This window comes from Aquarana catesbeiana, linkage group LG02 (genome assembly GCF_042186555.1).
Source record: "Aquarana catesbeiana isolate 2022-GZ linkage group LG02, ASM4218655v1, whole genome shotgun sequence".
Classification (NCBI taxonomy): domain Eukaryota; kingdom Metazoa; phylum Chordata; class Amphibia; order Anura; family Ranidae; genus Aquarana; species Aquarana catesbeiana.
In genome coordinates, this window is record NC_133325.1 from 563,146,344 (window position 1) to 563,161,358 (window position 15,015).

The 15,015-nt window shown below is 42.6% G+C and overlaps 1 protein-coding gene across 2 annotated transcripts in view; it reads left to right on the forward strand.

The window, feature by feature from the left end:
- Window positions 1–15,015, forward strand: part of SYNRG (synergin gamma) — a 130,220-nt gene that overhangs the window by 30,888 nt on the left and 84,317 nt on the right. The window contains exons 6-7 of one of the 2 annotated variants that reach the window (XM_073616056.1): window positions 3,405–3,525; window positions 11,411–11,488. In XM_073616056.1, the coding sequence (XP_073472157.1) occupies window positions 3,405–3,525; window positions 11,411–11,488 (199 nt within the window). The remainder of the gene's footprint in view (window positions 1–3,404; window positions 3,526–11,410; window positions 11,489–15,015) is intronic. The other variant, XM_073616058.1, reaches the window with a different exon arrangement.

Below are 15,015 nucleotides of genomic sequence, written 5' to 3' on the forward strand. Positions count from 1 at the left end.
TTTTTATTCCAGATACGTATAGAACTTTCCTGTTATGCCGCGTACACACGAGCGGACTTTACGGCAGACCTGGTCCGGTGTACTGGATTTCGTCGGACAATTCGATCGTGTGTGGGCTCCAGCGGACTTTGTTTTCTCAAAAGTTGGATGGACTTAGATTTGAAACATGTTTTAAATTAATCCATCGAAATCGAGTCCGGTCGAAAAGTCCGCTCGTCTGTATGCTAGTTCGATGGACAAAAAGCCACGCTAGGGCAGCTATTGGCTACTGGCTATGAACTTCCTTGTTTTAGTCTGGTCGTACGTCATCACGTACGAATTCGATGGACTTTGGTGGATTGTGTGTAGGCAAGTCCGTTCATTCAGAAAGTCCGTCGAAAAGTCCACCGGGCAAAGTCTGCCGTAAAGTCCGCTCGTGTGTACGCGGCATAATAAAGACCAGTCACTGCTGTGCTTGTCCCTTTGTGCAGAGTGACTGGTCTTCTATCCACCCCTCCTGTAGTTTTCTGCAGGCAGCCTTTAGTGAGTGGAACTTCTGGGTCATACCCATGGCTCTGCTCCCTGTACAGGCTACATGCTGCAGTAATGATATACCTGCTATATCTGGTTGTGTAAAATAATTTCTTGCAAACAAAGTATATTTATATTCTTTGCGGCTCTTGAGGAATATATTTAGATAAACATTTTTGTTCCAAAAGTTCAGCTGTAAAGAGAACTTTTCCTGTAAAAAACAAACAGGGATGCTTTACTAACTAGCCATTTGCAGTTGTCAGTTGCTTGACTGTCATGCTAACTATTAAACACTTTAACTCTTTAACCACTTAAGGACTGAGCCTCTTTTTTAGATGTGTTGTTTACAAGTTAAAAACAGTTTTTTTTGGTAGAAAATTACTTAGAACCCCCAAACATTATATATTTTTTTCTAACACCCTAGAGAATAAAATGGTGGTCATTGCAATACTTTCTGTCACACCGTTGTTGCGCAGCGGTCGTACAAGCGCACTTTAAAAAAAAAAAATACACTTTTTTGAATTAAAAATAAGACAACGGTACAGTTAGCCCAATTTGTTTTATATTGTGAACGATAATGTTACGCCAAGTAAATTGATACCCAACATGTCACGCTTCAAAATTGCGCCTGCTCGTGGAATGGCGACAAACTTTTACCCTTAAAAATTTCCATAGGTGACATTTAAAACATTCTACAGGTTGCATGTTTTGTGTTACAGAGGAGGTCTAGGGCTAGAATTATTGCTCTCGCTCTACTGATTGCGGTGATACCTCACATGTGTGGTTTGAACACCGTTTTCATATGCGGGCGCTATTCACGTATGCGTTCGCTTCTGCACGCGAGCTCAGCAGGACGGGTGCGTGTTTTAAAAATGTAAAATTTTTTTTTTTTTTTTTTTCTTATTTATTTTACCTTTTTATTTTTACATGGTTTAAAAAAAAAATAAATGTCACTTTTATTCCTTTTACAATTAATGTAAACATCCCTTACTAGAAAAAAAGCATGACAGGACCTCTTAAATTTGAGATCTGGGGTCAAAAAGACCTAAGATCTCATATTTACACTAAAATGCAATTAAAAAAAAATTGTCATTTAAAAAAATGGAAAAAAAAGAGCTGTGGGCGGAAGTGACGTTTTGACGTCGCTTCCGCCCTGCAGTGTCATGGAGACGGGTGGGGGCCATCTTCCCCTCACTCATCTCCATGCGCAGCCACGGGAAGGATCCGATTGCCTCTGCCGCTGCCGACGGCTCCGGTAAGTGGCGGAGTGCACTGGATCGCGGCGGTAGGGGGGCCCTCTCCCGCCGCTGATAAAAGTGATCTTGCGGCGAATCCACTTTTATCTTGTACCGGACCGCTGGCCGAACATGCAATTTTTCACCCTGAAAATCGGGTGCAAATAGTGTGTGCGTGTTATACGCCGATACTGCAATTTGGGCTGCCTAGGAGGGAACAGGACGAGCGCCGTCAGATTACATACAGCGAGAATCTCCTGTTTACTCAGCTGCCTCTGTAATGATGGGAAGTCCCGTCTCCTGGACGAACATTGGACTAGTGTTCTGTCTATCATAGAAGCCGGTCCAGGAGGCCGAACTTTGTATTGAAGAGGCCGTCGAGTAAACTGGAGATTCTCGCTGTATGTAATCTGATGGCGCTCGTCCCGCCCCCCTCCCTGTCCCCTCTGTGGCAGCAGTAATCTGAGGTGAGGCTGCAGATGGGCATTGATCAGGCTGCAGATGGACATTGATCAAGCTGCATTGATGGGCAGTTGTGAGGCTGCAGATGGGCATTGATCAAGCTGCATTGATGGGCAATTATGAGGCTGCATTGATGGGCAATGGTGAGGCTGCATTGATGGGCAATGGTGAGGTGCATTGATGGGCACTGACCCTTATTTTGCTTTCAAGTTCTCTATTTAAAATTTAATTTTTTATTCCCCTGAAACTTCCCTCCTAAAATGAAGGTGTATGTTATACGGCTGTGCGTGTTATTTGCCCATAAATATGGGTAAATCAGATTTTTGTCATCCCCTGCAACAAAAATGTCATTTTGATGAGATACTGAAATGGAAATCACGTCTAAAGGGATGCAGACCCTGCCATTTTCCTAATTGGAGCCATGCAGGTGCAGCAGCTGATTGCTAATTATAAAATCACTCCCATACAGATTTACTGTGTACATGGACACATACAGTTATGTTTTTGGAATAACAAAAGGTAGGAATCTGCAACTAAGTTTGTTAAAATCCTTGCAATGTACATAGATTACCCAGAGGGGAATGTTTGTTTTTTTTTTTTTTTTTTCTCAACAAAAGTGGAGTTACTCTTTAAACACTTTGAGCCACTAACTCAAATATGCACTTTTTTTTTGTTTAAATCCGCTATATGCGTTCCAGGTGCATCATAGCAAAAAGTGTGCAATGTCTTAGTTTGTTTACTAAATATAAAAGCCTGTGTCTTGAGAGAATGCTGCAGGTAAGGTCCCTTGGTCTTTGTGCAGAAGCAATGATCTCTTTGCTAAGGCCTGATCAGCCCTCTGCTGTTTTCTCAAATCAGTGGTCAGTATGAGATTTGATTGCGGAGATATAGATTTAACTCATCAGAGAGTTGTTGGACCTCTGCAGTAAAGCTGTAGGCAGGGGACATGCTTTTCTACTCAGCCTGTGGCTGCTTTAGAAAGAAAATTAACTTTCTATGATGCAGCTGGAATGTACTTAGTTGATTTAAACTTAGGGTTCAAATTAATGGTATTAGTTTAATTGTAGGAATGAATATTTAGAATCTTGCATAACCCAATTCTAACTGATATATATTTTTTATACTTTCAAAATATGTTGCAGTAAAATAATCTAAAAGAAGTTGTAAAATCTCACAGCATTTATTTTTTTTTCTCAGACTGCTGAAAAAAATAGAGATGATGCACTGGAAGCCATTAAAGGAAACTTAGACGGATTTTCCAGAGATGCCAGAATGCATCCAACTCCTATAATGCATGCCAGGAAACCAGGCAATGCTGGTGAGAAATCATTATGTTTATGTTAAAGTTGGGTGGGAAAAAAAACCTCCTGTGTCTTTGTTTAGATGCATTGGGCAAAGGGAAAAAAAAGCATCTCCTCTGGCTGTATTGTGCCCTTGGAGGGCTGGATCGAACCATGCAGGGAAGGGTCCACAGACTCTTGAACGTCGTTTCATGTTAAAGATTAAAGGGGTTGTAAAGTCTCAAGGTTTTTCACCTAAATGCATTCTATGCATTAAGGTGAAAAACCTTCTGTGCTGCAGCTGCCCCCACAGAGCCCCCGAGCCCAGTTATTCCAGTGCCGAGCAGGAGCCATTGGCTCCCGCTGCCGCCATTCATATCCAGTGACACGGGAGCAGCAGGGGGACTCGTGAGCGGGTCTCCGTGGGGGCACCTATTGAAGAGGAGGAGCGCAGACGGGGCACCCCAGAAGAGGAGGATCGAGCACCTCTGTGCAAAACCCTTGCACAGAGCAGGTAAGTATAACATGTTTGTTATTAAAAAGAAAAAACAAACCTTTGCAAAAACTTTAGCCACTTCAGCCATAGAAGGTTCACCCCCCTTCCTGACAGGCCATTTTTTGTGATACAGCACTGCGATACTATAACTGACTATTGCGCGGACATGCGACGCTGTACCCATATAAAATTGATGTCCTTTTTTCCCACAAATAGAGCTTCCGTTTCTGCAGTTTTTTTTTTTTGCGCTATAAACAAAAAAAGACTGATCATTTTGAAAAAAAAAAACAATATTTTTTACTTTGTGCTATAAAACATACCAATAAAAAAAATCCAATTTTTTTTCATCAATTTAGGTCAATATGTATTCTGCTACAATCCCAATGAGCGTATATTGATTGGTTTGCGCAAATGTTTTAGCGTCTACAAACTATGGGATATTTTTATAGAATTTTTAATACATTTTTTTTTTTTACTAGTAATGTGCACCGCACAAATCAGACACTAACTGACACTTTTGACACTTTTTGAGGACCAGCGACACTAATATAGTGATCTGTGCTAAAAAAAAGTGCACTGTAACTGTACTAATGACACTGGCAGAGAAGGGGTTAACATCAGGGCGGATGAACTGGCTAGGTGTGTCCCTAGGGGGTATTTTCTGCCTTGTTTACACAGGCAGACCGCCATTCTGCCTCTCCTTAGAGTGATCGAAGGGTCCCGGCGGACATCGCGTCCAATGGACCCGCTGATTGGCTCCCACTGTGTCCAATCACAGAGGGAGCTTGTCGCCAGCGAATCGCACGCCCCAGACCCCGTGCCCGAAATGACGTACAGATACAAGATTTCGCACAGGAGGGCCGCCCTCCCGCAGTACAGTTGCAATAAAAAGTATGTGAACCCTTTTGGAATGATATGGATTTCTGCACAAATTGGTCATAAAATGTAAGCTGATCTTCATCGAAGTCACAACAATAGACAATCACAGTCTGCTTAAACTAATAAGACACACAGAATTAAATGTTACCATGTTTTTATTGAACACACCATGTAAACATTCACAGTGCAGGTGGAAAAAGTATGTGAACCCGTAGACTAATGAGATCTAGAAGAGCTAATTGGAGTGAGGTGTCAGCCAACTGGAGTCCAATCAATGAGATGAGATTGGAGGTGTTGGTTACAGCTGCCCTGCCCTATAAAAAACACACACCAGGTCTGGGTTTTCTTTTCACAAGAAACATTGCCTGACGTGAATGATGCCTCGCACAAAAGAGCTCTCAGAAGACCTACGATTAAGAATTGTTGACTTGCATAAAGCTGGAAAGGGTTATAAAAGTATCTCCAAAAGCCTTGCTGTTCATCAGTCCACGGTAAGACAAATTGTCTATAAATGGAGAAAGTTCAGCACTGCTGCTATTCTCCCTAGGAGTGGGAATCCTGTAAAGATGACTGCAAGAGCACAGCGCAGACTGCTCAATGAGATGAAGAAGAATCCTAGAGTGTCAGCTAAAGACTTACAAAAGTCTCTGGCATATGCTAACGTCCCTGTTGGCGAATCTACGATACGTAAAACACTAAACAAGAATGGATTTCAGTCGAGGATACCACAGAGGACGCCACTGCTGTCCAAAAAAAAACATTGCTGCACGTTTACAGTTTGCACAAGAGCACCTGGATGTTCCACAGCAGTACTGGCAAAATATTCTGTGGACAGATGAAACCAAAGTTGAGTTGTTTTGAAGAAACACACAACACTATGTGTGGAGAAAAAGAGGCACAGCACACCAACATCAAAACCTCATCCCAACTGTGAAGTATGGTGGTGGGGGCATCATGGTTTGGGGCTGCTTTGCTGCATCAGGGCCTGGACGGATTGCTATCATCGAAGGAAAATGAATTCCCAAGTTTATCAAGACATTTTGCAGGAGAACTTAAGGCCATCTGTCCACCAGCTGAAGCTCAACAGAAGATGGGTGTTGCAACAGGACAACGAACCAAAGCATAGAAGTAAATCAACAACAGAATGGCTTAAACAGAAGAAAATACGCCTTCTGGAGTCGCCCAGTCACAGTCCTGACCTCAACCCAATTGAGATGCTGTGGCATGACCTCAAGAAAGCGATTCACACCAGACATCCCAAGAATATTGCTGAACTGAAACAGTTCTGTAAAGAGGAATGGTCAAGAATTACTCCTGACCATTGTGCACGTCTGATCTGCAACTACAGGATACGTTTGGTTGAAGTTATTGCTGCCAAAGGAGGTTCAACCAGTTATTAAATCCAAGGGTTCACATATTTTTTTTCACCTACACTGTGAATGTTTACATGGTGTGTTCAATAAAAACATGGTAACATTTAATTGTTTGTGTGTTATTAGTTCAAGCAGACTGTGATTGTCTATTGTTGTGACTTAGATGAAGATCAGATCACATTTTTTGACCAATTTGTGCAGAAATCCATATCATTCCAAAAGGGTTCACATACTTTTTATTGCAACTGTATATCTTCGTGGGGTGATCTTAAAGTGGTTAAGAAGCAGGTCGCTTTCACAAGGCATCGACGCTTGTCAAACGCTTCCATTGATTGCAATGGTGCTGCCCAATAACCACACCTTAACAGAACATAGACCATTAATTTGTGTTAGTGAAGTATATATGAAGCATTAGCTGGGCATTGTAAGAGAGACATTGGAGGCTTCTGTATCCTGGGAAATAGAGAACAGAGCAGCTCCAATGACTGATACAGACAATACCAATGTTTGTACAGAACAGCTGTGTGGTAACACCGTTTGCTTCTGTGTGCTGGCAAAATCTTCAGTCCAGCCAGAAATACTGACAATGCCAGGTAGGAGCAGAGTGGCAAAGCTTTTTTGTGTCAGCAAAAGACCTCATCAGCAAGTGTTGGTACATAGAAGGGACAGTTTCAGCAAGTGTCATGAGGGCTGATAATAATGTATCAGTACTCATAGAAGAGGTGGAACAGCAGCCGGAATTATACATCCCGAGCTATTGTGGCACATACAAAAATAAAACAAGACCGATCTGGCAACAAGTCACCAAGCGGGTATTATCCTTAGACTGGGAAAAACTGTCCTCCAGTGAGCAGGAGAGCAATAATGAGTATAATTACATGGTTGCTGTTTTTCATTTTATATAATTATTGTACTATATCCTAAATCAACATATCAAATTAGATCATTTCCTTGTTCCATCATTTTCCCTTTTTAAGCACTACCCACTAGAAAAGCAAGCTTCCATGGACATTTATCAAGCATTCTTGAAGTGTTTTCAACTCTTTTTATAAGCCCAATGAAAACCCATCATAAACACATAAATACCACAGGAGCTTTAATGAGCTTTGCTTTATTCTTCATAATCATCTCACATGTGAACGAGACTGAAATAGTCCTGCCATGCTTTTTTTTAATTGACACATTTAGATATCTGTGCATAGAGATTTAACAAGATAAGGCCTGTTTGAGCAGTCTACCCCATTATAGTTAGATTCCTGCATAGATTGACCTTACACCATCTGTGTTTTCATAGCTTTGGATATACTGTACATGTAGGATAATGTTTCTTCCCTGATTACTGCTGACATAACATGTAATTTCAGCAATAGTGAAACCCTCTGACACCAAGAAGTGAAAAAATACACCTATACTGTATTAAATCTTCTGTCACTACGAAGTTAGAAAATACTATACTGTACACCAGGGGTGCCCAAGCTCTGATGTGACCCATCACCTCCTGCTCTTGCATTGTGGGTCGGCAAACCCAGATTGTGGGTTCCCGACCTGCCATTCCTTGAGCATTAGTGTAAAGAACAGAGCTGGCACTAGTGGAAGCAGAGCCGATGCTTCCTGTATAGCACCGTCTCCTGTCACAGGTGGAGTGATACCAAATGTACTCTGCCTGTAACTGTTCCCGGCGGTATACAGGTAGCTTCGGCTCTGCTCTCTACTGCAGTCACATGCTCCTGTCACACTGATGCTCGAGAATGGCGGGCCAGCAACCCGCGATCTGGGACAGCAGTCACCAGCCATACCCCCCTGGCAGTAACCACCAGCAGTGTACCTGCCCTGGAGAACAGCCAGCAGCAACCGCCAGTCATACCCACCTGGGGAACAGCAGCAGCCAGCCATACCTGCAGGAATCCCTGAGGAAGAAGTGAAGATTGAGGTGCAGGTACCGCAGTACCTCAGTGTGAAAGCAGCCTTAGGCCCCTTTCACACGATTGGTCCATTCGAGGGCTTTCACACTGGAGCGGTGCACAGGCAGGACACTAAAAAAAGTCCTGCTAGCAGCATCTTTGGAGCGTTGAAGGAGCGGTGTATACACCGCTCCTGCCCATTGAAATCAATGGGGCCGCACGGTTATACCGCTGGCATAGCGCTGCTGCAGCGCTTTACGTTAGTTTTTAACCCTTTCACGGCTGGTTTTTTAACCCTTTCTCGGCCGCTAGCGGGGGTAAAAGAGCCCTGCTAGCGGCCGAATAGTGCTGCGAAATTGACGGTAAAGCGCTGCTAAAAATAGCGACGCTTTACCGCCGACGGACCCACCACCCTAGTGTGAAAGGGGCCTTAGTTAACAGTGCCACTTTAGCTCTTCTCACCAGTTCAATATTTTTTAGGCTGTCTCTGCTTATGTTTTCTGGACAGATATAGTATTGTGTTTTTATTTATTATGGGTAGTTATGACCTACGTAGCTACTACACTGCCAGGTTTAACTGCAAGAGTCACCTTTTTATTCCCTTGGTTAAAAATGTTCTTTTTTTAAAGAAAATTCTGTAGCTGAAACAGCTTGGTCTCACCTTCAATTAAAGTGTTACTAAACCCACAACAGTAAAATCAGTCTATATATGCAGTAAAGCATGCTTGTTATACTCGCTGTGGAACATAAGGGGTTAATCCTCCACATTGTGTAAAAATGCTGTTTGATCCTGTCTTCTCTGATCCTCCCCTTCTTCCACACTCCCCAATCTGTCTCCTGATAGAACGGAGCATTGGAGTCACTCTGCACATGCTCAGTTTGGTGTGTATTGTCAGAGTTTTTTTTTTTTCTTTGGCCCTGTGCTGATCACATGCACCCTCCCATCAGCACCGTCCAGACAGAGGGTCAGGGGTCCTGCATCCTCATAGAACAGTCTGAGTAGAATGAAAACTCCTCCTACAAGCTTTACCCAGATACTCATAGAAGTCATAAGACTGCTATATACTGCTGATGAGAAAACGTATTTAGCAGTTTTTATTTACTAAAATAATTGAATATCCTTGTTCTGTGTACTGTGGGAGACCAGATATAGAGCATGCAGGGTCCTGGGTTTAGTAACACTTTTTGATAAAGTCTGTTCCAACCCCTTTCACAATCACTTTTCCTTATCGGCTTGGTATGCATTTTAATGTGAAGAAGAATTTTTTTAAAAAAGGCACATGAAATACCAAGGGAATTTGTTTACAGAATACGATTTGTATATACATTTAAATGGGTTCAGTTATCACAATACAATACATATCACAATAGTGGTTCTTTAAAGCAGATCTTCAATGTATCTGAGCACCACAAACCAAAATCCATATTTAATTAATTTTTTATGTTTAAAACAAACTCGCCCATCCATCCATGTCTCTATGCTTTTATGTTGTTGAGAAATCACTTTAAAAAACACCCCCCTAACATATCTGTTCATGGCCATTTTGAGTAAGGGCAGATGATTCATGTAGCCTTTACTTCCCGGAATCCATCTGTCCTTAGCTCAGGCAGGCAAACAGAAAAGTGTGCTTGGCTGCGAAAAACCCTCCTCCTCTCCTCCCCGCCTGAAGACTCTTGGGATGTAGGAAATCATTTGCCTAGGCAAGAAATCAAAGAGTACGTGAAGAAATCGAAAAAAAAAAAAAGTTTAAAACAATTAAATATGATATACTTTCCCAGGGCTCAAAATTTCAAGTCCTGAGCTACTAGCCAGGCCTTAAGGGTTACTGGCCACCAGATGCCATGCCCCTAAACACGCCCTCATAAATCCTCTCCTGGAAATGACACTTAAATCTTTTATGCAGAATTAAGTTACAAAAATAAAATATTAACAACAACTTTATCAGTGCCCATCGGTGCAGCCTCACAAGTGCCCATCGGTGCAGCCTCACAAGTGCCCATCAGTGCAGCCTCGCCAGTGCCCATCAGTGCAGCCTCGCCAGCACAGCCTGACCTGTGCCCATCAGCGCAGCCTGACCTGTATTGATGGGCACCGGCCGGATCATCAGAGAGCGGGGATTGCCTGGCGTTTTCATTTTAATCGCCTGGCGTTCTCGGAGCTCACCGTCACACATTTCCACCTCTTAGCCGACACCTTTGAGGCTGTCACATGTCCCGCATTGGACCTGTGTTCTGTCTATCAAAGATGCCAGGCCAGGAGGCATGCCGGTGTGCTCCGAGAACACCCAGCAATTCAAATAAAAGTTGTTGCAGTGGGCAATCCCTGCTCTCCAATGATCCGGCTGGGTTGCCTCATCCTCTCCTCTTTCTTCCTCTCAGCAATCGCAGGAAGAATGGCTCCCAATCAATCCACCTGCCAGCGGTGCCACCCCTCAGAGGCAGCCCCACACTAGCCAGTAATCATTTTCCACTCACACAATGCGAGTAGGCGAGTGGAAAATTTGAGGGCTGTACTTTCCTATCTATTTTACTAATTTTTAGCAACATGAAGATTAAAATAATTGTTGATTGGGAGAGTGAAGTTCCACTTTAAAGTGGCTGTAAACCCTTACGTATATCTAGTGAAGTGACTGGCCTCAGGTGATACAGTGATGAAACAAATCATTCCTACATAAGTTGTACCTGTCTATCTACAGCCGTCTTTCTCCTACATCCGTTCAAAGTGCAGAATTTACACCGGATCTCTCAGCTCTGAGATGCAGGGGGTGGACAGCTGACATTACATTGGTGAGAAAAGCTCTGAGAGCTGATTGGAGGAAAGGGACACATACCCCTTCACACAGGAACAGAGCTGAGGCTGTCAATTAGCTGGCGCTCCCTCTCCGGTCACCATTTTTCTCTTGGTATCAGGAAAACCTGTCAAAAGCGATTAATGCTGATAGCTGAGGAATGAAGCAGCAGACAGGAATAACACTTAGTGCTCTGGACTGAGACAAGTACACACTCTAGAGAGTTATGCTTTGTTCATATTTCATGTCTGAGGTTTACAACCACTTTAAGTTCAAATGAGTAAAACAGCTTTTATCCAGTAATTAATGATAACATACTGGAATTGAATGCCCGTGTGAGAAGATAATTTTGTTTATATAAATTTACATAATTGGGAACACTATAGAATTTTTAATGCTCAGTTACAGAATTTAGACTAATTTAAATTTTTGTATTGTGATTGTAATGTGTGAATATAGATATTTATTCATTTTTCACTGCACAGTTGGCGTTAGGATGTTCTCAAGTGAAACAACTGAAACGATTCTGCCCTCGTGGATTTACAATGACAGTCTTGTTCCAGGTATTTCATCTTAATTTTTTATTGCAGTTTTGTTTCCAAACAAACTGGAATATAAAACCGCTTTTAAAAATAGTGTTTGTTTTGGCAGCAATATCCATTGCAATGCAGTAGCCTCAGCCATTCTTAAAAGGCCAGTACTCTTTCACTCTTTCACTCTTTCGGCTTCAGCATGAAATGTCACACCTGCTATAGTGGCTTTATCTCTGTTTGGTCAGTTACTGTCACTGTCCCTTATTTTATCTTTGCCACAATTTTCAGCGCAGCTACTAGAATGTCTAACAAAATGTAATCTCAGGGATGTTCTATAAAGGTAATTGAATGTACTTAAATTAACCACAACTAGAACGTAGCTCTTTGCCATGTACAATATCTAAGGTCTTTGCTAGTGCCAGGTTAAGTGGCAATTTCCTTTTTTGTATTGGCATATGACAAACCTTGTGTCTTTACTTGCTATCTCCTGCCCTGAATGCTAAGACAATGTAGAATTTGTATCCTTACACTGTTTCCTGAATGAATGCTGTTGCAGTATTGGATCATGACTAAGCAGGTGTAATTGTGGTCAGGGAGAATTTTTTTTTCTTAATTGTACATTACTGGACAGAGTCTTGGTTTTCATGAGTTATAGGCTGGAACCTTTAGGTGATTGGACACTGCCAAAGCTTTTGAGGACATGTCCCCTGGTCGTTCTCCTATACGCCACTCCGTGGGTCCTTTGTTTTTGCCTAGTGTCTATAGGTAATGGACTTATGCCGAAATCACTCTTAAAGTGATTGTAAAGACTGAAGGTTTTTTTTTTACCTTTTATGCATTCTATGTATGCATAAAAGTTCTATGTATGCAAGTAAAAAACCTTCTGTGTACAGCTCCCCCCCCCCCCCCCCCCCCCAGCCCCACTTTAATACTCACCTGAGCCTGATCTTGATACAGCAATGTGCTCGAGGGCCGACGCTCTCCTGAGCCTATCCCACTGCTGTCATTTACAGCCAGTGAGGAGAGAGGGGGTGGGGGCAGAGCTGCGCTCTGTGTCTTGTGGACACAAGCCACCTATGGAGTGAGCAGGCAGTTGCAAAGGGGCAGGGGCCCAGAGTGCCAGTGGATCGGGGCTGCTTTGTGCAAAACCATTACACAGAGCAGATACAGTGCCTTGATAAGTATTCATACCTCAGAACATTTTCCACATTTTGTCATCTTACAATCAAAAAGTAAATGTATTTTATTGGGATTTTATGTGATAGACCAACACAAAGTGCTACACAATTGTGAAGTTGAAGAAAAATGATAAATTACATTTTTTTTTTTTTTTTACAAATATCTGAAAAGCGTGGCCTACATTTGTATTCAGCCCCCTTACTCTGATACCCCTAACTAAAATCTATTGGAACCAATTGCCTTCAGAAGTCACCTAATTAATAAATAGAGTTCACCTGTGTGTAATTTAATCTCAGTATAAATATAGCTGTTCTGCGAAGCCCTCAGGTTTCTTAGAGAACCATGATGAACAAACAGCATTATGAAAGCCAAGGAACACACTAGACAGGTCAGGGATAAAGTTGTGTAGAAGTTTAAAGCAGGGTTAGGTTATAAAAAAATATCCCAAGCTTTGAACATCTCACAGAGCACTGTTTAATCCATCATATGAAAATGGAAAGAGTATGCCAATACTGCAAACCTACCAAGAAATGGCCGTCCACCTAAACTGACAGGCCGGGCAAGGAGAGCATTCATCAGAGAAGCAGCCAAGAGGCCCATGGTAACTCTCTGGAGGAGATGCAGAGATCCACAGCTCAGGTGGGAGAATCTGTCCACAGGACAACTATTAGTCGTGCACTCCACAAATCTGGCCTTTATGGTAGAGTAGCAAGAAGAAAGACATTTTTTAAAGAAAGCAATAAAAAGTCCAGGTTGCAGTTTTCGGAGAAGCCATGTTGGGGACACAGCAAACATGTGGAAGAAGGTGCTCTGGTCAGATGAGACCAAAACTGAAGTTTTTGGCCTAAAAACAAAACTCTGTGTGTGGCCGAAAACACTGCACATCACATCACCCGGAACAAACCATCCCCAGCATGGCAGCATCATGTTGTGGGGATTTTTTTCTTCAGCAGGGACAGAGAAGCTGAGCAGAGTTGATGGCAAGATGGATGGAGCCAAATACAGGGCAATCTTAGAAGAAAACCTGTTAGTCTGCAAACAACTTGATACTGGGGCAGAGGTTCACCTTCCAGCAGGACAACAACCTGAAACATACAGATTAGGGTTGTCTCGATACCACTTTTTTAGGACCGAGTACAAGTACAGATACTTTTTTTTTTCAAGTACTCGTCATTACCAATACTTTTTTTTAAATGTCACGTGACAGTTTTTTTTTTTTTAAACAGTGCTTGCTTTTTTTGGGGGGGGGGGGGTGAACGTTGTATGTGTGTGTTTTTTTTTTTTTTTAATCAGCTCTTTTGGGGGGCTTTGGTGAGATATCAGGGGTCTTAACAGACCTCTAATATCTCCCCCTTGAGACAGAGAAAGAGACAGAGGATAGAGATTCCCCAGTCCCTTTCTCTGCAGCCTCAGCTGCACTGAGAATGAATGGAGAGAAGACAGCGGTTCCTCTCCATTCATAAACTGACACATCGTAATCACAGGAGATTACAATGTATCAGTTATGTGAATGGAGAGAGTCATCTGACTCTGTCTATTCACAAAGGAAGGAGGAAGAGGACGGAGGGGGACAGAGAAGGAGAGAGGAACGGAGGGGGAGAACGGAGGGGGACAGATAAGGAGAGAGGAACGGAGGGGACAGCGGAGAGGAACGGAGGGGGCATGGAGGAGGATGCATTGACAGTCAGCGGTGACTGATCACCGCTGTATGTCACTAAAGCTGGTGAAAGCGCTGGGGGAGAATCTTGTAACTCCCCCACGCTCCGATCACAGCTGTCTTCCAGGTATCGGGGGAAGCATCGGGAGCATTTGCCCGAGTACAAGTACTTGGGCAAATGCTCGGTATCGGTACCGATACCGATACTAGTATCGGTATCGGGACAACCCTAATACAGATAGAGCTACAATGGAATGGTTTAGATCAAAGCAAATTCATGTACTAGCATGACCCAGTCAAAGTCCAGATCTTGATCCAACTGAGAATCTGTGAAAGACTTGAAAATTGCTGTTCAGATGTTCTCTGTCCAATCTGACAGAGCTTGAGCTATTTTGCAGAAAAATGTCATTCCCCTAGATGTGCAAAGCTGGTAGAGACATACCCAAAGAAGACTTGCATCTGTAATTTCAGTGAAAGGTGGAAGGTTGCTCTACAAAGTATTGACTCGGGGGCAGAATACAAATGCACGCCACACTTTTCAGATATTTATTTATTTGTAAAAAATGTAGAAAACCATTGATATAATTTTTCTTCCACTGCACAATTATGTGCCACTTTGTGTTGATCTATCACATAAAATCCCAATAAAGTACATTTACAATTTTGGTTGTAACATGACAAAATGTGGAAAATTTCAAGGGGTATGATTACTTTTTCAAGG